Genomic DNA, 21,414 nt, shown 5'->3' on the forward strand with positions numbered 1-21,414 from the left:
CAGAACTTGTGTTATACCTCAATAACAAAAGCTTAGTGATGCTGTAGGGCTTCAGAATTTTTGTCTTGTTAAGAGGGGCCATTGCCAAGCAGATCAAGCCTTTTGGTACAGGGTTGGAGGTACTTGAATGCGGTTTAATCAGGGAGCTTTTTTAACTTTAACAATTGTGGTATGCTGTTTTGGGGCAATAAGTGGTATCCCACATAATTCAGAATGTTGGATCAAGTAGTTCTATAAAGTTTAGTATGATGATGGTGAGCTTAATTTGTTAAGAGTGTATATTCTAAAGAGTTTGTTGATAGTGCAAATGACACTAGCTGGGGAACAACATAATCAATCTAATCAAACCTGAAAACTGGCAAGATCTAATTTTTTCTACACACAAAAAGTAAATATCTATGTGAAGACACTGAGAGGACTGTTGTAAAGTGAAAGTTCTGAATAAAGAACAAATGGTCACCCTCACTTCCTTTCCAGAATTGGGGAAAATACAGCTGATAGATGAAAGAAAGTCTCACAGGTGTATGCATGGGAGAGGAGGTGGAGACACAGGCATATGGAGCCAATGTGTCCTTTAGATACTGGGCCATATTAGTGTCAATCAGAAGGCTCTGCGACACATTCAAGTAGTAGAGAGGTGTTTTGAAAGTCCCTCAAGGGTCACAACCAGGGTGGGGTCACAAGGGAAGAGGAGGCACAGTATAGTATCTTGCATTCCCATGAGGAGTCAAGGGCATTTTCAACTAGGGGCTAGCGGGCAACATCCCAGAGAAAAAGCACCCAAGTGAAGAGAAGGTCTCTGCCTAGTGCTGCAGGTTGTAGATGACACACTCATAGGAGGCCATCTGGTACATCGCCAAGGGCCATTTGTCATAGGAATTGTAAGGGGGTTAGCGCCAGTGACCCGCTTGCTTTTTAACACTTGGGGAATATATATATTTTTTTTAAATTTGAGTTTGTCACCCTAACACGAACATCTGCAGTATTAAAAAGATACACTATGGGGGTCATTACGACCTCAGCGATTTTTTTGCAAGACTGCTGAGGTACCGCCGTGCTGAAGACGGCCAGTGGTGGCGGTCTTCCTTGCCGCGTATTATGACCGCTGCCAGCCCGCCGTCCTTTTTCGTACGGAAAGCCGCCAGCAGCCATACTGTTGCTCAACCTCCACCGCCACGTCAACAGAACACCGCCCACTGAATCACATCCCAAGATTCTGTGTGGCGGTGTTCTGGTGACGGTGTTCTGGTGGCGGAGCTGCCCCCATGGATCCCATCCCCTCCCGGAGGATCAACGGACAAGGTAAATTGATCGTCCGTTAGTGAAGGGGGTTGGGGGGGTGTTGTGTGCGTGAATGGGGGTGTGCGTGTGGGAGTGTAGAGGGGTGAGTGAGTGTATGGGTAATATGTGCAGGTCGGACGGTGTGCATGTCTGTGTGTGGGTATGTGTTGTCGGGGTGTATGTGTGTGTGTAGGGGTGTGTATATGTGCATGTTGGGGGTGTGTGCGTATGTGCATGTTCGGGTGGGGAGGGGGGTTGTGGCACCTTTGGAGTTGGCGGGGGTGGGGGGAGGATTCGCAGGGGTAGCGGGGGGTGAGGGAGACCCCTATCAGTGCCAGGGAAGGGATTCCCTGGCATTGATAGCGCCTACCGCTATGGATCTCATGGCGGTTCCCAAACACCCGAGATCCAAGGCGGTATGCAGGGTCCTGATACCGTCGGCGGTCTAGTGACGACCGCCGGGCTGGAGACCGCAATCTCCAGCCCAGCGGTCTTCACTGCCATGGCGGTCGGAATGGTGAAGTGGCGGATGTCATAATTCCATTTTTTTTTTCGACGGCCTGTTTGCGGTCTTACCGCCGCTTTACCACCGACCGCCAGGGTCGTAATGAGGGCCTTAATTGGCCGTCATATTCACAGCACGTGTCACAATGTATGCATGCACATCGGTGTCCATCTTCAAACAGTCTTTCTTGAATCGAAAGCCTGTTACCAGATTGCCAGCCATGCACGTGCCATGTGTCTTGCTGCATGTGCATCAATGCATTGGGCAACAAGCACTGGCCAAGCTAATAGCTCTCACTCCACTTTTTGTCATTTTTACAATCTGCAGGTTGGGAGAGAAGTCTGAAATAAGGTTTTTGAGTATTCGGGAGACTTGGGATGATTTTCGAAAGGATTTTGTACACAACACATGGCAATATAACGTTTCTAGATGTGCATTAACTTAAACTGAAAGTACATAAACATACCTTTGAAAACAGTCCAAAACAGCCCAAGCAACTAATGATACAGTACACTATAGGCAGACGTGCTCCTTTGCCGGATGGCTGCAATATAAAAGAGAGACTTCAGTAAACATCCTCAATTTTTAAATAAATAAAACTCCGCTTTATAACATGGGATCCATTATACATTGTAATGATCAAGTCAAGACATAAATCATCTGCCACCACTTTGTGAGGTTTCCATTGTCGATTAGTCTTAATCTGACCTCCTAAATTTTCCAAATTATTTCATGTGTATATAGCTCATCCAGTACAGATATTTTGTTCTGCATTGTGATACTTATAAGTCAGGTTTATTCCAAACAATTTCAGTTCCAAGATATGAGGAAAAACCCGGACTGGAATGGTTTCTCACCCAAAGATTTGCAAAACCATAGAGCTCTGCTTCAGCCACATAAAAAACTATTCTCAAACCCTCACTTTTCCTGCATTTTCTCAATGTAAAATTCACAGAGCACTCAACTGATAATCAAGGTTGAGCATCACATACTATCCATAGTCCTTTTGAGCGCACATGCATGTGTCAGTGGCACTGCTGCAGAGGGGAATGTTGTGACCACAAAACTGCAGGGAAAGAAGGAAAAAAACACCAAGTAATCCATTTCGAATTGGAAGAACAAGTTACTTACCTTCGGTAACGAGGTATCTGGTAGAGACTCTATCTAGCTGCAGATTCCTTACCTTAGAATTCCCTGGCGTCAGCTTCTAATCCGGAGTTTTTTCTGAGCAGTATCCTGCGTGCGTGCCGTCGGGCGGCGTTGTTCGGATCCGCGCGCGTCGACCAGCTCCGCGTGCGTCGTCAGCATCGTTGGAGCCGTCTATGATGTCAGGGTTGTCTATATAGACGCCGTCAGTTCTTTTCCACAACTTCCCACGCCAGAAGCACAGAGTCATGGAAGAATCAACCATTATGTATTTTACCTCTTTGACTGTTTGAAGTAAAACATTTTTCATGCCTTTAAGAAAAGCAAAAAATGGCAAGATCAAAAATATACATATGTACACATAAATACATATATACATATATATATATATACATATCTACATAAGAACAATTTCTGCAGAGCGGGGAGGCTTGGGCAGGTGTAAGGAATCTGCAGCTAGATAGAGTCTCTGCCAGACACCTCGTTACCGAAGGTAAGTAACTTGTTCATCTGATAGAGACTTCTAGCTGCAGCTTCCTTACCTTAGAATAGACACCCAAGCTATAACCCATGGCGGTGGGTCGGAAGGAGATTTTTTTTTTTTTTATACTAGGAAGTCCTGCAAGACAGAACGGGCAAAATGCCCCTCTCTTCTCACCTGGCTATCCAGGCAGTAGTGTTTTGCAAACGGGTGCAAAGGAGCCCATGTTGCAGCCTGACAGATGTCCACCACCGGTACGCCACGTGCTAACGCAGTGGTAGCAGCTTTCCCCCTAGTAGAATGAGCTCTCAAGCCCTCGGGAGGCTGCTTCTTCGCCAAAGCGTAGCATATTTTTATACAGAGAACAACCCAGCGCGAAATGGATCGTTACTGCACTGCCCGACCCTTCTTTGCACCAACGTACCCCACAAAGAGTTGGTCGTCCACCCGGAACTCTTTAGTGCGGTCAAGGTAGAACGATAACGCTCTTTTTGGGTCCAGCCAATGGAGACGCTCCTCTTCCTTAGAGGGATGCAGTGGTGCAAAGAAGGTGGGCAGGGTGATATTTTGACCCAGATGGAAAGGTGTCACCACCTTGGGGAGGAAAGAGGCACGAGTTCTGAGAACCACTTTTACAGGAAAGATTGTGAGGTACGGCAGTTTTGATGACAAAGCCGGTAGCTCACTAACTTATCTGGCAGGTGTAATTGCCACCAAAAAGGCTGTCTTAATAGTGAGCAGCCGAAGAGGACAATTATGCAAGGCTCGAAGGGAGCACACATAAGGAAGGTAAGAGCCAAATTAAGATCCCACTAGGGCATAACGAAAGGCACAGGCGGGAATAGATGTACAAGCCCTTTCAAAAACCTCTGTACTATAGGTGATTTAAACAGAGATGGTTGATCAGGCAACTGAAGAAAAGCCGATAAGGCTGCAAGATAGCCCTTGAGAGTCCCCAAGGAGGAACCCTGCTGGGCGAGAGACAAAATAAACAAAAGGATGTTAGACAGAGAAGAAGAAAGAGGATCAATAGACCTCTCTGAACAATATGAAACAAGACATTTCCAACGGCAGGCGTAGATCGACTTAGTAGAGGGACGTCTGGCTGCCAGAATGACATCACAGACCTCGGGAGGGAGGTCATAAACCATCAACTGTCGCCGCTCAATCTCCACACATGAAGGCGCAGAGTTGACAGGTTCGAGTGGAGAACCTTCCCCTGCTGCTGCGACAGAAGATCCTCCCGAAGAGGCAGCCTGATTGGAGGACCGATGCTCATTTTGAGAAGCTCTGGATACCAAACTCTCCGTGCCCAATCCGGAGCCACTAGGATTACTTGGGCCCGGTCGTTCTTGATTTTCTTGAGAACTCTGGGCAGAAGTGGTATAGGCGGAAAGGCGTACAGGAGGCCTGAACTCCACTCGCGATGAAAAGCGTCGCCTAGCGATAACCCCCTTGGAAACTCCAACGCGCAAAACTGCTGACATTGCGCATTCTCTGCAGAGGCGAACAGATCTAACCAAGGCTCTCCCCACTGCTGAAAGAGTCCATGCGCCACCTCTGGACGGAGACACCATTCGTGATCCTCTAAGCATTTTCGGCTGAGTTCGTCTGCTCTGGCGTTCAGAGAACCTGCCAGGTGTTGAACCACCAGGGTCATGCCCTGCTGTTCCAGCCATGTCCAGAGACGTAAAGCCTCTTGACACTGGGTCCACGACCCCACACCGCCCTGCTTGTTGCAGTACCACACTGCGATAGTGTTGTCCGTGATCACCTGCACCACCTTCCCTTTCACAGGAAGAAATGCTTTTAATGCTAGCCGGATCGCCCAAAGCTCCAACAAGTTGATGTGGAGCCCGGATTCCGCCGGAGACCATTGACCTCTGATCTCCACCTTCCCCAGATGACCGCCCCATCCCAGAAGTGACGCATCTGTCACTACCGTTAGATCTGGTTGGGGTAGGGAGAGGGGTTTGCCCTTGACCCACTCGCAGTTCACTAACCACCACTGGAGATCTTTTGCAGTCCCCTCCGAGATCTGAACCACATTGGTAAGATTTCCCTGATGCTGTGCCCATTGGAACTTCAGGTCCCACTGCAGAGCCCTCATGCGCCATCTGGCATGTTTGACTAACAGGATGCAGGAAGCCATGAGTCCCAGCAGACTCAGAGTCTGTCTCACCGAGATCCAAGATAGAGGCCGAAACATCAGAATCATAACCTGAATATCCTGGACCCGCTGATCGGGAGGATAAACCCGATACTGCACTGTGTCCAGAACAGCTCCGATGAAAGTGAGCTTCTGAGAGGGAGTCAGATGTGACTTTGGCACATTTATAGTGAACCCCAGCGAATGCAAGAGGTCCGCCGTCGTCTGGAGGTGGGTGACGAGAGCCTGGGGCGTAGGAGCCTTCAACAGCCAATCGTCTAGGTAGGGGAAGACTGAAATCCCTGACCTGTGCAAATGAGCTGCCACCACCGCCATCACCTTTGTGAACACCAGAGGGGCACTGGTGAGACCGAAAGGAAGCATGGCAAACTGAAAGTGCTCGTGGCCCACTTTGAACCGCAGGTAATGCCTGTGGGCTGGCAGGATAGGAATTTGGAAATATGCATCCTGCAAATCCAACGCTACCATCCAGTCTCCTTGGTCTAGGGCAGACAAAACCTGAGCAAGAGTGAGCATCTTGAATTTCTCCTTCTTGAGGAAGAGATTGACATCCCTTAAATCTGAGATAGGGCGAAGGCCTTTGTTCTTTTTGGGAATTAGAAAGTAGCGGGAATAACAGCCACTGCCTACTTCTGATATCGGGACTCTTTCTATGGCTCCCTTGGCCAAGAGAGCTGTAACTTCCTCGCGGAGCAAAGCTAGATGGTCCTCCATCAGCCATTCCTTTGTCGGAGGGATAGAAGGAGGGAAAGACTGGAAGGGAAGGGAGTAGCCCTTCCGTATGATCTGCAGGACCCACTTGTCTGTGGTGATGGAAAGCCAGTGAGGGAGATGAAAATGAATCCTCCCTCCAACTGGACAGACATGATCCCGCAGAACCACACAAAGAGGGCTTGAGGGCAGTGGAGGGGGGCTGTGTGGCAGCCGACCTCTGGCCAGACCCTCTGGGTCTGATGGTACCACGACCACGTCCTCTTCCGGGATGCTGTAAAGCCTCAGGACGGTGGCTGAACTGTGGCTGGCGTGGTACCACACCCCTTCCGAAGCCTCGAAAGGGGCGAAAGACAGACTGCTGTCGTGCTGGCGCTGAAAGGCCCAAGGATCTGGCCGTGGCTCGAGAATCCTTGAACCTCTCAAGCGCGGAGTCTGCCTTTTCGCCAAAAAGGCGAGAGCCATCAAAGGGCATGTCCATCAAGCTGGACTGCACATCCCCTGAAAAACCAGTAGAACGTAGCCAGGAGTGGCGACGTAGGGCCACTGAAGATGAAATCGCTCTCCCCAGCGAGTCGGTCGTGTCCAAATCACACCGGATCGTAAACTTGGCTGCATCTCTCCCATCCTTTACAGCCTGGGTGAGAGTGTCCCATACGCCCTCCGGGACCTGGAGCAGCACTTGTGCCACCGTATCCCATAAAGTATGGGAATAACGGCCCAATGGGCAAGAGGTGTTTACGGACCTCAATGCCAGGCTGGAGGAAGAAAACATCTTCTTCCCAAGCTGATCCAGCCTCTTGGATTCCCTATCCGGGGGAGCGGAAGGGAAGGCACCAGGGGAAGTAGATGCTCGGACCACCAAGTTCTCAGGAGTGGGGTGTTGTGTCAGGAAACTAGAGTCACTGGGAGCGGGTCTATGGCGGCGGCCGACCGTCCTATTCACAGGAGTCCCTGTGCTGGGTTTGGACCACGTACCCTAGATGGATGTCTGTAAGAGCCTCATTGAAGGGCAACAACGGCTCCAATGTTGACACCCCCGGCTGAAGCACTTCTGTCAGGATATTCGTCCTGACTGGCACCGTAGGCAAATATAGGTCCAAAACCGCAGCTGCCCTACGCACCACCATAGCGAAAGAAGAACCCTCCTCCGTAGCCACATTAGGAGGAGAGAGCATACCAGTATCTGGAGACGTGTCCAGTCCACTGGCCTCCCCTAGATCCTCATACCAGTCCTGTTGAAATCCAGATTCTAAAGGGTCCCCAGACCCCACCCATTCCTCTCCTGCGTCTGGCTGTTCTAAATAATGCTCAGACAATGATCTGGGCCGAATTGGCTCAGTCGAAGTCGGAGTCGACATCATCGCTCCGGATCATCCGGAATAAGGATGGGGCTGCCACTGGTGGGCGCCGGTGGCGGAATCATCGACGTCGGACCCGGCGCCGAAGGAGGCCGACTGTGAGAGACAGGTGCCGGGGCCGAAGCCGCTGGCATCGAATCCAAAGGGGCCCGAGGGTGCAGCCCGCTCAAAAACGAGATGCATGGCCTCGTAAAATTCTTTTATTTGAGCGGGGGTCAATCCGGTCCCTGGAAAGGGGGGAAGCCGCAGAGTCGACCCTGGCGACGGCTCTGCAGAACCGCGCTCGGAACGTCGTCGTTCCCTAGACACCTCGTCGGCTGACGTGCGTGGTGAAGACGAAGTCCGCTTGGACTTCTTCTTCTTCTTCTTGTGCCTCTTACCTTCGGATGACCTCGAATGCGAGGAAGAGGACTTGGGGCTCCGGGATCGGTGCCGCGACCTCCTCCAACTGTGGGACCGTGACCTCTGCGGAGTCGCACCGACCGAAGACGAATGTCGGGCCGTAAGAAGCTTAAGGGAGCTCTCCCTCAAGGCCTTCGGCACCATGGCCCGACAGTCGGAGCACGAGGTGGAATCGTGGTCCTTCTCCAGGCACCAAACACAAACTCGTGCGGATCCGTCACCGACATGGTGCGATGACACGCACCACATGGCTTGAATCCTGTCTTTCTCAAAGACATGACTTAAGCAGTCAAAAAGGCGTCAACAAACCGTCGAAGCAGGGTAGCTCTTTCCAAAACTGCACTTAACCGGTATGGAACGAAAAGAACTGACATACGCGCGCCGAGATGGCGTTTATATAGACAACCGTGACATCATAGACGGCTCCAACGACGCTGACGACGAACGTGGAGCTGGTCGACGCACGCGGATCCGAACGACACCGCCCAACGGCGCGCGCGCAGGGTACTGCTCAGAAAAAACTCCGGATTCGAAGCTGACGCCAGGGAATTCTAAGGTAAGGAAGCTGCAGCTAGAAGTCTCCATCAGATACATTAAGCAATGGGATCACAATTTCCACAACCCTTCTCATAACCTGCAGAACAGTGCCATGGAACAGCCCTAATAACGCTATTGTCACTAGTTCGCTTATTCCATAAGTAGGTCATGCTATCTGTTACAGGAAATGTTTGGATACCTAGACGGACGCAATCTGACCTACTATGGATGGAGTGAGTGCAGAACAATTGTACAGTGCTTTAGTACCAATGTATGTCTTAAAAAACTAGACAAAATATATAACTAAGAGGCAAAGAGAAAAGGGGTAGGAATGCTACTAGAAAAATAACTGGTTCAGCTGCTTTCTAAAGCTGAAAATGCTGGTTGCACAGCACATGAAAACTTGTTCCATAAAACGGAGTCAGCACTCCTAATTGTCACAAAAACAGAGAAACTACAACAACACTGAGGTAATCTGATCTTAGAGTCCTCCTTGAAAAGTAGAGTAAGACCTTTTTCAGTAGGTAGTCTGGGAAATTGACTTCAAGAACTTAGAAATAACACTGAACTTATATATTTTTAATTGGCCTCCAATCTCTCACTGCAGCGTTCTGTGTGGGACTGCTGGATTGGGATGTAAAAATAGTCATCTTGCAAGTTGGGAGATACCATCCAGTCTTCTGCATCCAGCACCAGAAGTAAGTGGGCTAGACTACATCTTGAATTTCTCCTTGTGTAAGAAGAGATTCAGGAGCCTGAGGTCTAGGTTTGTGTTATTTTTCCTACTCTGGCAACAACTTTTCAGATTTCTCAGATGTTCTTCGGATTAACAGGGAGGCATTCTAGGGATCAATGATGGAAAGGTATGATGATATACCCCATTTCTACTATTTATAAGATCCATAGGTCTGAAGTAATGGCCATTCAGGCTTACAGAAAAGAAGTTAACTGTCCTCATACTGGTTATCCATGTTCCTTTACAGCCAAATGACTGTGGCTTCCTTGGTGGTGCCGAGGAGGAGGATGATGAGGACTGAAGTTGTTTTGCACAACCTTTTCCTCTGCCTCTGTAATAGCATACAAAGAGATTTTGCTGCTCTTGCTGGGAGGATCAAAGAAAACTGGTGCTATTAATATGGATAGCCTTAAGAAAGTGGTACTGACTTGTGAATAGTCTCTTGATGATGCTTGAAACATAATGATCAAGCTGTGGATACACCCTCCTAGAACCTTTCCAAAGCGGCGTCTGTCTTTTGGCCAACAAGTCCCTCTCCATTAAAAAAAAGGTTCATCAAAGAATTCTGGAGTATAAAAAGCCTGAGAAAAGGAGCTAAGCATGCATGTGTCTCCTTCGGAAGAGAGAGGAACTCAGGGACCCAGCTGTGGAATCAGCTGTGTCCAATTCAGCTTTTATTATGTGATGGGTTGCATCGTGCCTGTCGGAAACTATTTCATCAAAAATGTTTGGGATGGTCTGGTAGGCTGGAAACACCCATAGGAAATGCACGTAACTTCCGAGAAGACATGTTGCATCTAGGGATCTTAGCCCTAGACTCCCTGAGAGAGACTTTTTGCTTACTTCTAATTGTTTGAATTTTCTATCTATGGGATGAGTGGGGAAGGCACTTGAGTTTACACTGAAGGTGGTTGATGTATGAATTACTAAGCTCTCAGGGGACTGACAAAGGGAAAAACAAGCTGGATAATTAGGAGCTGGCCTTTACCTCCTTGCTACATATATCTCCTTGCTGTAGCTTTGTTATTCGCTGGAGTACAGAAAGTACCTGACCAGGATTCTCTCACTGTTTCTGTCAATGATTCATTAAAGGGAAGTAAGGGTTCTTTGGATGGAATTTGTTGAACATCGTTAAGATGTTAGACCGATTCCCTACTGAGGGAAGGAGAAGTTTTAGAGCTTCAGCCACTTTTTCACAGCTACACGAAAAGAGGCTATTTCTGGTGAAGCTGGACCTGGGGTTTGAAATATGTTTATTTCAAAAGTGGCAAGTCCACTACTTCCCTGAGGCTGTAGGTCTGTGGACCTGAAGAAAGAGCCTTCAGCCTTTGCCTGGGGCTGATCTTTATTGGAGTCTGATCCAAATCCGTTGTATATCGGTCCTAGTATGTGTACCCTCTCTGCGCTGTTCCTCCTCAAGGAGTCCTTACATACCCCTTCTTGATGTTATGTTTTTGAATGGAAGTAATGGTAGCTCAAGGGATGGTATTATCAGTTGGGGCATCAAGGACAACAGTGCTGCTGTCAAATTCAGCATCAGTGATTGTGCAAGTGCCCTTGCAGGTGCTGAGAAAGCAGCCAGAAAGGGTGGTGGCATATGAATAACAACTGCTTAAACACACAACACCAATTGAACATTCAGCATCAGAAGGAAGCGGAATGGACCTTATATGGACCCACAGGGAAAGGTGGTACACCAGAGAGGACCGCTGTCTTTTGAAACATTTCATGGATCAATTGGAAGAACAACAGTAGATCCGTTCCTGGCAGCAGAAACTCAGGGTAGGCCAGAGTTGGTACTACGAAAGACGGGGCAGTAGGGATCTGCAAAGCCAGTTCTGGGGACAGCTCCCCTAACTTGCTCCAGTGAGTACTGCAGCTGAGGAGAATTCCTAGCAAGACTCCTAGCCTTCGATGTGGACCTCCAGGAAGCAGAGGAAGAAGAGTGCTTCATTTTATGGGCATGTCTTTTTTCGCATTGAAGATTTTAATAAGGGTCAGGAACAGGAACTTGATCTTGATCTGGCCCTACAAAGAGATTTAGTGTGGCAATGACTTCTATATTATCTCTAGCATAAAAATCTGGGCCTCTCAATCTGTTATTGCCTTCAGATTAATCGTCAGGCAAAGATAGTGCCTTGCCAAGTCATGTCTCAAGCTGAGACACCACAGGCAATTGTCGTGTGCATATGTATTGAACATTTGTTCATCACATTTTGAACACGGTTTGAATCCTAGCTTTTTAGGGGTTGATATCATCACCTGCACTGCACCAAATTTCTTTCCTCAATTGAGGGGAAAAGAGAAGATCCTAACATAACTGACATGAGGGGCCCAGTTTCCAGAGATGTCCCCACAACTTCACTTCAGGGACCGACATGGAAGTAGAGCAACCTACCAGCACTAGAGAGCTTTGGCAAAAGATTGTGGATCTGGTCTTAGCCTTGGATATTCGAAGGTGAGGAATCTGCAGGTACAAATATTCATCAGTAATGAATGAATAGGATGCTGGGTGACATTAGGATATAAATGCTTCACTAACTTTAACCCTCTCAAAATGTGTTCTCAGTCACTTGAGAGAGAGGTGGACATTTGATCAATCCAAAGACTTGACAGAAAAGTATAGCACAATTATGTCTAGGAATGCTAGGTGTCAGCACAGTCAGCGAAATTATTTAAAGTTATGTGGTACTCTTTCTGTAAAGCACAAAATTAACAATGGGTGTTGGAAATGGTGCTTTCTGCAGGAACATACCCAAACCTTTTGTCTTCTGCCTCTTTTTCTCTGAATTCGCTTTTGCTGGCTTTAGGACTTAGGCACTCTACCACTGCTAACCAGTGCTAAATTGCTTGGGCTCTCTGATCAAAACATGGTAACATAGGCTTATAACTAACTGGCATATTTAATTTACATACAACTCCCTAGTAAAGTGCACTACATGTGCCCAGGGCCTGTAAATTAAATGCTACTAGTGGGCCTGCAACACTGATTGGTCGCCCACTTAAGTAGCCCTTTAACCATGGCTCGGGCATTCCATTGCAGAGCCTGTGTGTGCAGTTTTAAAACTGCTATTTCGACCTGACAAAGTAAACCTTTTGCCAGGCCTAAATCTTCATTTTTAATGTATATATGCCACCCCTGGGGTAGGTCCCGGACAGCCCAGAGGACAGGGAGCAATGTCTTTAAAAGGCTGGACATGTACTTCTACATGTCCTGGCAGGGGAAAAACTCTTACATTCATTTTTAACTACTGCAAGGCCTATCTCTTCCATAGGATAACAATGGAGTTGCCTTATTATTACATTTTATAAGTGGGAAGAGATAACCTCTTTCAAATTTAGTGCCTCTGGAATCCTAATTTAAAATTCTAACTAATTGTGAAGTCGGATTTTAAGCTACAATTCTGAAAGCTGGTATTTTCTTGCATTACCCATTAGGTGCCTGCAGCCCACATGGGTCACATGACTTTGGTAGTTGGCAGTTGAGCTTTGTGTATTCCTCCTAGACAGCCACACCAAAATAGCAGTTTAGATGTGACTTAATGGGCTATTATTGGCAGGCTAAGAGGGAGGAGCTGGGCCCAGTCATCCTACACCTGGATAGGCTATGTCTCCACACAAAGGGCTGCATGACCCCTGCAGTTAGTCTTAAACCAAAGCAGGGAGGACAGGGCATCTGTGCACTTCAAACGTATGCATCTAGAAGTTGCTCCCCACTTCAAAGACACAAATGTGTATAAATGAAGGACCCCAGACACCACCATTTCAGTACACTTCTGGACCTGTGGATACTCTGCCAGGAAAATAAAGACTGCAGTGCTGCTGCTACAAGGACTCCCACTCTGCTGGACTCGTGCTCTACAAGTAACAGCTGACCTACTGCCTGCTGCCCTCTTGCCTGCGGACGAAGAACTGGACCGACACATACATCTTGAACACAGGACCCCAAAGTGACTCAAAGGGCTAGTCTACTGTCCTCCTGATCCAAAACTGGTTCCCCACAGTTCATGTAACCATCTTCAATGAGTACCTGACCCCCATAAAGAGCCTCTCCCTGGTTCAGGGCTCTTGGTGTGGCTCTCGAGTACTTTAATTCAAGCCTTGGGGATCTTTGTGACCACGAATGGGCCTGTTGGCACAGGGACTGCACCGCTTGAACAGAAAATTAGTGCGAGCCACCGCAAGGCTGTATCTTCGCACAGCAAGCATTGTCTGCTCATGTCGATCACCAAAGTGAGGCTCCAGCCTAGCCTAGCCATATGTGATGCCTGGCCTGCTCGTCGCACCATGCAGACCACGTCCAGCGATGCTCTCCTTGCTCCCAGTGAGCTGCTTCCAGGCAAACAGGACTCTTGGCACAAAACCTGAGAAGGCAAACCTTCAGTCTGACTAATCTGGGACTGTATACAACCCGTGCTTCATTGCGGTCGATTCCGGTCCAGCACAATTAGATTTCTCCTGTTGGCGCTTTATGCTTTTAGGTGCTATATTGCAGTTTATTCTTTAAAGATTTGTAACTTCTGTTCTACTGATAGGATTTTTGTCATTTTGGTCTTGCTTTGTTCATTACATTACGTTCTGACATGGTGTGGGTTTTCTCTGTTTTACTGTTTGAAGTGTTGCACAAATACTTTACACATTGCCTCTAAGTTAGGCCTGACTGTTCTGTCCCAAGCTACCAGGGGATTGAGCACAGGTTAATTTGGGGTTGCTTGTGTCTTATGCTGATTAGGCTTGTGGTAACCCAATTTCTAGCTATGGCATACTCCAGAACTATTGGAAGGTGCAAGCTCAGAAGAGCAGACTTTAAATATATGGTGTGGGGAAAAGCAGAGGCACATTGTTAATACATGTTTATTTGAAGCACAATGGACAGAGGCCTTGAGGATTTTATTGATTGAATTAATAGGTTACACCAGTCACATCTGCCAACCCTGTCTTGATTCTAGATTTTTGCCAAAGACGGAATGTTGTACATTGACCTTTTTGTAAAGGAGACTGGCAAAAATACACTTTGGCCTTTTCTTAATATTCATCCAGTGCCTCTTATGAAACAGGTACCATTCTAAAAGTCCCCATGTCTTTGTCACAACTGTACTCTGAATATGAGAGCAAGACCATGGACTTATAACAATTCACTATTAAGAAGATCCCCTAAAAGGATAGTACAACATAAATGCTGTTATAGGCAGGCATAATAAGCCCATTAAGTTATATACAACTAATGATGACCAATTATCATGTCATGACATAAGATAATGTCAGTCATGTCATCTGCAATTTGAATAATCATAAATGCCTTTTTTTTGGTGCTAGTATCTTTCTGAAAGTCCTTTTGGCATGGTCAGGGTTGCAGGGCTTTTCAACTGCACCTCATGGAATGTATGATAGTACTATATTGAGACTAAGGCCCTCATTACAACCCTGGCGGTCGGTGATAAATCAGCGGTAATACCACCAACAGGTTGTCCGCAACCACCGCCAAAGAATGACCATGGAGTTGAGAACTCAGACAGACAACCACTTTACCACACTGACCGCCAGGGCGGAAACAACAGCCACCACGGCGGTAGACGCCAACAGCCAGGAGGAAGTCAATGTTCCGCCCACTGTATTATGAGACCGGAAACTGCCACCTTTTCTGGGGCGGAACCAATGACATCAAAAGCCTGGCGGAAAAACTGCACAGAAGGGAAAAGGACTCACCTTTGGAGACACAGGGAAGAACTACGCCACCATGGAGCCCGAACTGCAAATATTTCCAATGATTTTAGTCCTGCTCCACCACGAACACCAACAATGGCGAAGACGATGACGGTGAGTACAGCTGCCTAGCACACAGGGGAGGGGGGAGGAAAAAGAGAGTGACACACAGATGCAACACACACCCCCCCACCCCCAATACCATACACACAATCAGCTGCAGTAATAAAACATATTTACCCCATACCCCCTAGGAATAATGCAAGGACAACAGGGGTGTGCAAAAGTGAGTGTAATAATAACACATATGTACAGTTCAACGGACACTGCCCAGACCTCATTGTGCTTCGGCCACAGGGCCACAGGCCAAAGTCCAAATTCCCACTTGTCATCTGCAGCAACACGGAGAGAACACTGCAGGGGCATCAGTTGGAAAATAGGTAGGCGCCTCAGGGGGACGGGGAATGGGGGGGCACCTCAGCCGGCAGATGGAACAAGACCACTGGTTCTGGAGGGGGCAACATGCCCTGTGCTTGGTCCTGGGGAGTGCAAGGCCACAGACTCTCAAGTGGGAGACTTGCCCACATGCTCTGGAGGGGGCAACATGCCCTGTGCTTGGTCCTGGGAAGTGCAAGGCCACAGTCTCTCAAGTGGGTGTCTTTCCCACTGGCTCTGGAGGGGGCATCGTGACCTGTGCATCTGATCCTGGGGAGGCTGGGGTTGGTGGGTATCTTACCCACTAGATGTGCAGGGGGCAGGCCGCGCAGCAGCCCATGGAGGCAGGACTACATACCATAGCCCATCCCCTGCAGCCTTGGATGGCTGCTCACTGGTGGTGGTGGTGCTGCTGCTTGTGGTGGTGGTGGGGGGAGGCTCCAGCCCATCCCCTGCAGCCTTGGATGGCTGCCCACTGGTGGTGGTGGTGCTGCTGCTGCTGGTGGTGGGGGAAGGCTCCAGCCCATCCCCTGCAGCCTCGGATGGCTGCTCACTGGTGATGGTGCGCTGCTGGTGGTGGTGGGGGAGGCTCCAGCCCACCCTCTGCAGCCTGGGATGGCAGCTCAATGGTGGTGGTGCTGCTGCTACTGGTGGTGCTGGTGGGGGGAGAAACCAGCCCATCGCCTGCAGCCTCAGATGGCTGCCCACTGGTGGTGGTGGTCCTGCTGCTGCTGCTGTGGTGGGGGGAAGCTCCAGTTCATCCACTGAAGCCTCGATGGCAACTCACTGGTGGTGGTGGTGCTGCTGCTGGTGGTGATGGGGGGGGGAGCTCCACCCCATTCTTGCAGCCTCGAATGGCTGCCCACTGGTGGTGGTGCTGCTGGTGCTGCTGATGGTGGGGGGAAGCTCCAGCCCATCCACCTGAAGCCTCGGATGGCGGCACAACCATGGTTGGTGGTGGGGGCTCAGACTGAGTCCCTTCACCAGGCCCCTTGTCCTTCCTGCCTTCTGGTGCTGGCTCCTTGCCCTTCCTGGCAGCAGCTGGGGCTGGCTCCATGCCCTTCCTGGCAACAGCTGGGGCTGGCTCCTTGCCCTTCCTGGCAGCAGCTGGGGCTGGCTCCTTGCCCTTCCTGGCAGCAGCTGGGGCTGGCTCCTTGCTCTTCAGGGCCGCAGCTGGGGCAGGCACCCTTTCCTTGAGGCTGCCAGGTGCAGGCTCCTTTAACCTCTGGACTTGTGCCCTGGATCCTTTCCCACCGCGAGTGGGTGTGGAGACTACTGGGCCCGTGGACTGGGTGGCTGAGGTGCTTGGCTGGGTTTTTGCCACCCTGGCCAGACGTGAAGGACGGGGTGAGGGGTATGAAAGAGGTCAATGGTGGAGAGGAAAACCTTCTTAGGGACATTGGGGCGGCAAGAGGGAGAAGGTTTGGGAGTGGAGGAAGAGGGAGTGGTTGTAGGAGGTGTCTGTTTGCTGTGTTTGGGTGCAGGTGCATGGGCTGGATGCTGTTGTGAGGTGGATGGCTGTTGGGTGACTGAGTGCTTGCGTTTGTGTACCTTGGGAGGGGGGGTGACAGACACAGTGGGAGAGGACAGAGGGGAGGTGTGCATGGCTGTCGAGGAGGTGTCTGCCAGCGAGGTGTGTGTTCTGCTAGGTGTGGTGGTGATGCTGGTAGTGGATGAGGGTGTAGTGCATGCAGGTGTGAGTGTAGACGGAACTGGGAGGGAGGAGCAGGAGGGGGAGACAGTGGAAATTATGGATGTTGGTATTTCTGCATCTGCATGGTGTTTGTGTGAGTGCCTGTGGGATATTGTGTGGTGCTTGTGTTTGCCTGTGCCAGTCTTGTGTGCTTGGGATAGGTTGGGGTTGAGGGGAATGGGATTGGGAAGAGGAAGTTGGAGTGGGGAGGTTGGAAACTGGGACAATGGCTGCCATCAGAGAGGAGGCCAGAGCATGGATTGATCTCTGTTTGGCCGCCAAGCCTGTGTGAATGCCCTCAAGGAATGCATTAGTCTGTTGCATCTGGGTTGCCAGCCCCTGGATGGCATTCACAATGGTTGACTGCCCTACAGAGATGGATCTCAGGAGGTCAATAGCCTCCTCACTCAGGGCTGCAGGGCTATCTGAGGCAGGGCCTGAGGGGCCTGGGACGAAGGAAATGCCCACCCTCCTGGGTGAGCAGGCACGGGTAACTCAATGAGGGGCTGCTGGGAGGGTGGTGCTGGTACGGGGGTAGCGGCTGTACCTGTAGCTGGGGTGGGCACAGAGGTGTCCGCCACCACCAGAGAGCTTCCATCGGAGGAGGTATCTGTGTCCAACCTGTCCCCTCCTGACTGCCGTGGTGCTCCCCTCGCCCTCCATCCCACTGGTGACCTCACCGTCGGTGGACTCTGCCTCCTGGGTCCTGTGGGATGCAGCTCCCTCTGTCGCCGGTGCCTCTGCTCCTCTGCCAGATGATGCTAATGCACATAAGGTCAGGGTGACAAAATAAAAAGGGGGGGAAGAGACAAAGGAGATACACTGGGTCAATGGCTGCACCAACACCACTGTTGGTGTACACACCACCGTCACACACAGGGAACAGCCCTACGCACTATGCATTGCACTACCAGTTATAATGCTAGCCAGCAAGGCATGGGGAGGGGCACATACTGCCAAATTCAGCACACCTGGGACCCACACAGCTTATGGATGCCTACGGGCTAGGTAGCAGGATGATCAGTTCAGAACTCTGGCCAACATCGGACCTACTCTGCAGTGTCAGGCCTGGCCTAGGGGCACCCACTGACACCATCCCCCACCCGGGTACCCCCCACCATGCGTAGGTTGTAATGATGGGCACTGTACTCACCCCCTTGTGGCTGCTGTGATGCCCTCAAGCGCCCATCCAGCTCCAGATAGGCCACCACCAGTATGCGGGCGATCAGGGGGGTCAGGGTTCGACGGGCACCCCTTCCTCGTTGGGAGGCCATCCCAAGCTGGGCCTCTGCCGCCTTCCGTGCCCAGCGTCTCAGGTCCTCCCACCGTTTCTGAGAGTGGGTGCTCCGCCTGCTGTAGACCCCCAGGGTCCGCACATCCTTGGCGATGGCACGCCATATACCCTTCTTTTGAGGGAAGCTGACCTGCAGAGAAATACACCTAGGAAATGGTATCAGTCAGACCATCCTGTCTGTTACACTTATGGCCCACCATACCCCTTCACATCATTTACATACACATGGCCCAGCACACAAGCTGTACGCCGCTCAGGGGACATCCACCCACCCCCACACACAAAGCCTTCACACACACCACTCCATGCATTCATGCCACATGCATCGTGCTCACAGCGTACTCACCTGTTGGTCTGGAGGCCCATGCAGCAGTTCATATCGGGGTAGGACCCCATCTACCAGTTGCTCATACTCAACTGAGGTGAAGGCAGGGGCCTTTTCCCCAGTCACACGAGCCATGGTAGGTTCCAGACACAGGCAGTGTAGGTCCTCTCCTATGGAAGGTCAGGTAGCAAGTGAGTGATCAGATAGAAAATGGCGGTCACGTCCGTGGCAGTGCATACCATCACGACCGGCATACATTCCCATTGGCCACTGTACCCCATAGGGCCCAATGTTAACCAATGAGGAGTTGTACAGCAGTTCCCGACCGCCTACCGCAACGGTGCACAACATCAGCAGAATTACCTCACTTCCACCTGTCCTTCCACACAGGACAGGCGGATGCCATTTCAGGGGAGGGGGGGCAGGCCCTGGATAATAACTGCATCACAAATAGGACATGCAGGAAAAATACCACCGAACCATTACAAATTAACATCATGCATTGTACTGTTGAGGCTCCGATGTTCAGTTTGTGACCGGCTTCTCACTCTTTTGTCTCTTGTACTGCAATCGCTGCAGATGAATAGGACATGGAGACATACCACGTGTACAGACCCCTGGTGGACTTGTCAAAACTGAAGGACAGGAACATTATCCTCACCTATAGACTTGACAGGGCATCAATCACAGAGCTGTGTGCCAACTGGAGCCTGACCTGATATCTGCTTTCCATCACCCCACTGGGATCCCCCCTCTTGTGCAAGTCCTATCTGTGCTCCATTTCTTGGCAACTGGTTCTTTCCAAGTGACAGTGGGCTTGGCAGCAGGAATGTCACAGCCAATGTTCTCAACAGTGCTGACAAGAGTGTTGTCTGCCCTAATTAAACACATGTGTAGCTACAGTTTTTTCCCCTAGGTGGAGGATTTGGCAACAGTGAAGGCTGACTTCTATGCAATGGGAGATATCCCCAAAATAATTGGGGCGATCAATGGAACTCATATTGCATTTGTCCCCCCCAGGCAAAATGAACAGGTGTTCAGAAATCAAAAGAGTTTCCACTCCATGAATGTACAGATGGCGTGCTTGGCGGACCAGTACATCTCCCATGTCAAAGCTAAGTATCCTGGGTCGCTGCATGATGCCTTTATCCTGAGGAATAGCAGCATCCCAAATGTGATGTCCCAACTACAGAGGAACCGGGTGTGGCTAATATGTGAGCCCTGGTTCCCACCCAGCAGATGATGGTGTATGGGTATGGTGTGGGCCATATAGGATAGTGTGTGGCTAAATGCTGTCCCTCGATATTTGCATGTGACTCAGGTTACCCCAAACTATCATGGCTACTGACCCCTGTGAGGAATGCCAGGACAAAGGCAGAAGAACGTTACAATGAGGCCCATGGGCAAACGAGAAGGATAATCGAACAGACCTTTGGCCTCCTGAAGGCCAGGTTCAGGTGCCTCCATCTAACTGGGGGGTCCCTGTGATACTCACCCAAAAAGGTCTGCCAGATAATTGTGGCATGCTGCATGTTGCACGATCTTGTCTTGAGATGCCATGTGCCTTTTCTGCAGGAGGAGGAGGCTGGAGATGGCCATGTAGCAGCAGTGGACCCTGTGGACAACGAAGATGAAGAGGCAGAGGATGAGGACAACAGAACAGAAGTGATACGACAATACTTCCAATGACACACAGGTTAGACAGTGTTACTTCACATTTCACTGTCATTATTTAGATTATCTTTGACACTGGCATGCTGTTATTTCCCACTGCTATGCCCACTCACTGTACCCTTTGGCAATTCATTTTGCAGTTGTTGGTGCCCTACTATCGCTCCTGGTGTGATCACTGCAGCCAACTACAGGCCTTTCCTATGTGAACATTACTGTACAGTTGAATTGCAATGTCTGAACCTAGTTAAACAAATACATACTTAAAAAAGTTTGACGTAGTCCATACTTGTATTTTTTCAAAGGGTGTTTATTGAAGTGCTAAGAAGAAGAGGGGCAAGTGCATTGGGATAGGGTGATGATGGAGGAAAGTCCAGGGTATTGTTCCAGTCTATTTGTAGCACAGGTCCATTGTTCAAGGGGACATAAGAAGGGGAGCAATGGCAGTTCAAGGTGGACAGGGTGGCAAAGGAGGACACAAGGGTGACAATCAGGAGGGTCTCATTTCCTGGCGGGGGTCCTGGCAATAGTCTGTGGCTTCTGCCTGGATCGCAGGGAATGTTTGCGGGGAGGTTCACCTTCTGCAGGGGGTGGGGTGCTGGTGGCCTGTTGGTCCTGTGTCAGGGCCTCCTGTCCACTAGCTGCAGCGGAGGTGGAAGGAAGTTCAGGTGTCTGGCTAGTTGCAGGGGCCCGCTGTTGTGAGACTGCCTCCCTCATAATGTTGGCCATGTCTGCCAGAAACCCTGCTATGGAGACCAGGTTGGTGTCGATGGCCTGCAGGTCCTCCCTGATCCCCTGGTACTGTCCCTCCTGGAGTCGCCTGTTCCCCTGCACATTGTCCAGGATCTGGCCCAGCATATCCTGGGAATGTTGGTAGGCTCCCAGGATCTCTCCAAGCGCCTCCTGGAGAGTCGGTTCCCTGGACCTGACCTCCCCCCGACGCACAGCAGTCCTCCCAGTTTC

The 21,414-nt window shown here is 50.0% G+C and overlaps 1 protein-coding gene across 2 annotated transcripts in view; it reads right to left on the bottom strand.

Moving 5' to 3' along the window:
- DENND2D (DENN domain containing 2D) overlaps nucleotides 1-21,414 on the bottom strand; it is a 528,923-nt gene that overhangs the window by 322,308 nt on the left and 185,201 nt on the right. The window contains exons 5-6 of one of the 2 annotated variants that reach the window (XM_069238996.1): nucleotides 20,276-20,395; nucleotides 2,253-2,330 (exon numbers count right to left, since the gene is read on the bottom strand). In XM_069238996.1, coding sequence (XP_069095097.1) covers nucleotides 2,253-2,330; nucleotides 20,276-20,395 — 198 coding nt within the window. The remainder of the gene's footprint in view (nucleotides 1-2,252; nucleotides 2,331-20,275; nucleotides 20,396-21,414) is intronic. The other variant, XM_069238997.1, reaches the window with a different exon arrangement.

The sequence above is a fragment of the Pleurodeles waltl genome, chromosome 6 (genome assembly GCF_031143425.1).
Source record: "Pleurodeles waltl isolate 20211129_DDA chromosome 6, aPleWal1.hap1.20221129, whole genome shotgun sequence".
Classification (NCBI taxonomy): domain Eukaryota; kingdom Metazoa; phylum Chordata; class Amphibia; order Caudata; family Salamandridae; genus Pleurodeles; species Pleurodeles waltl.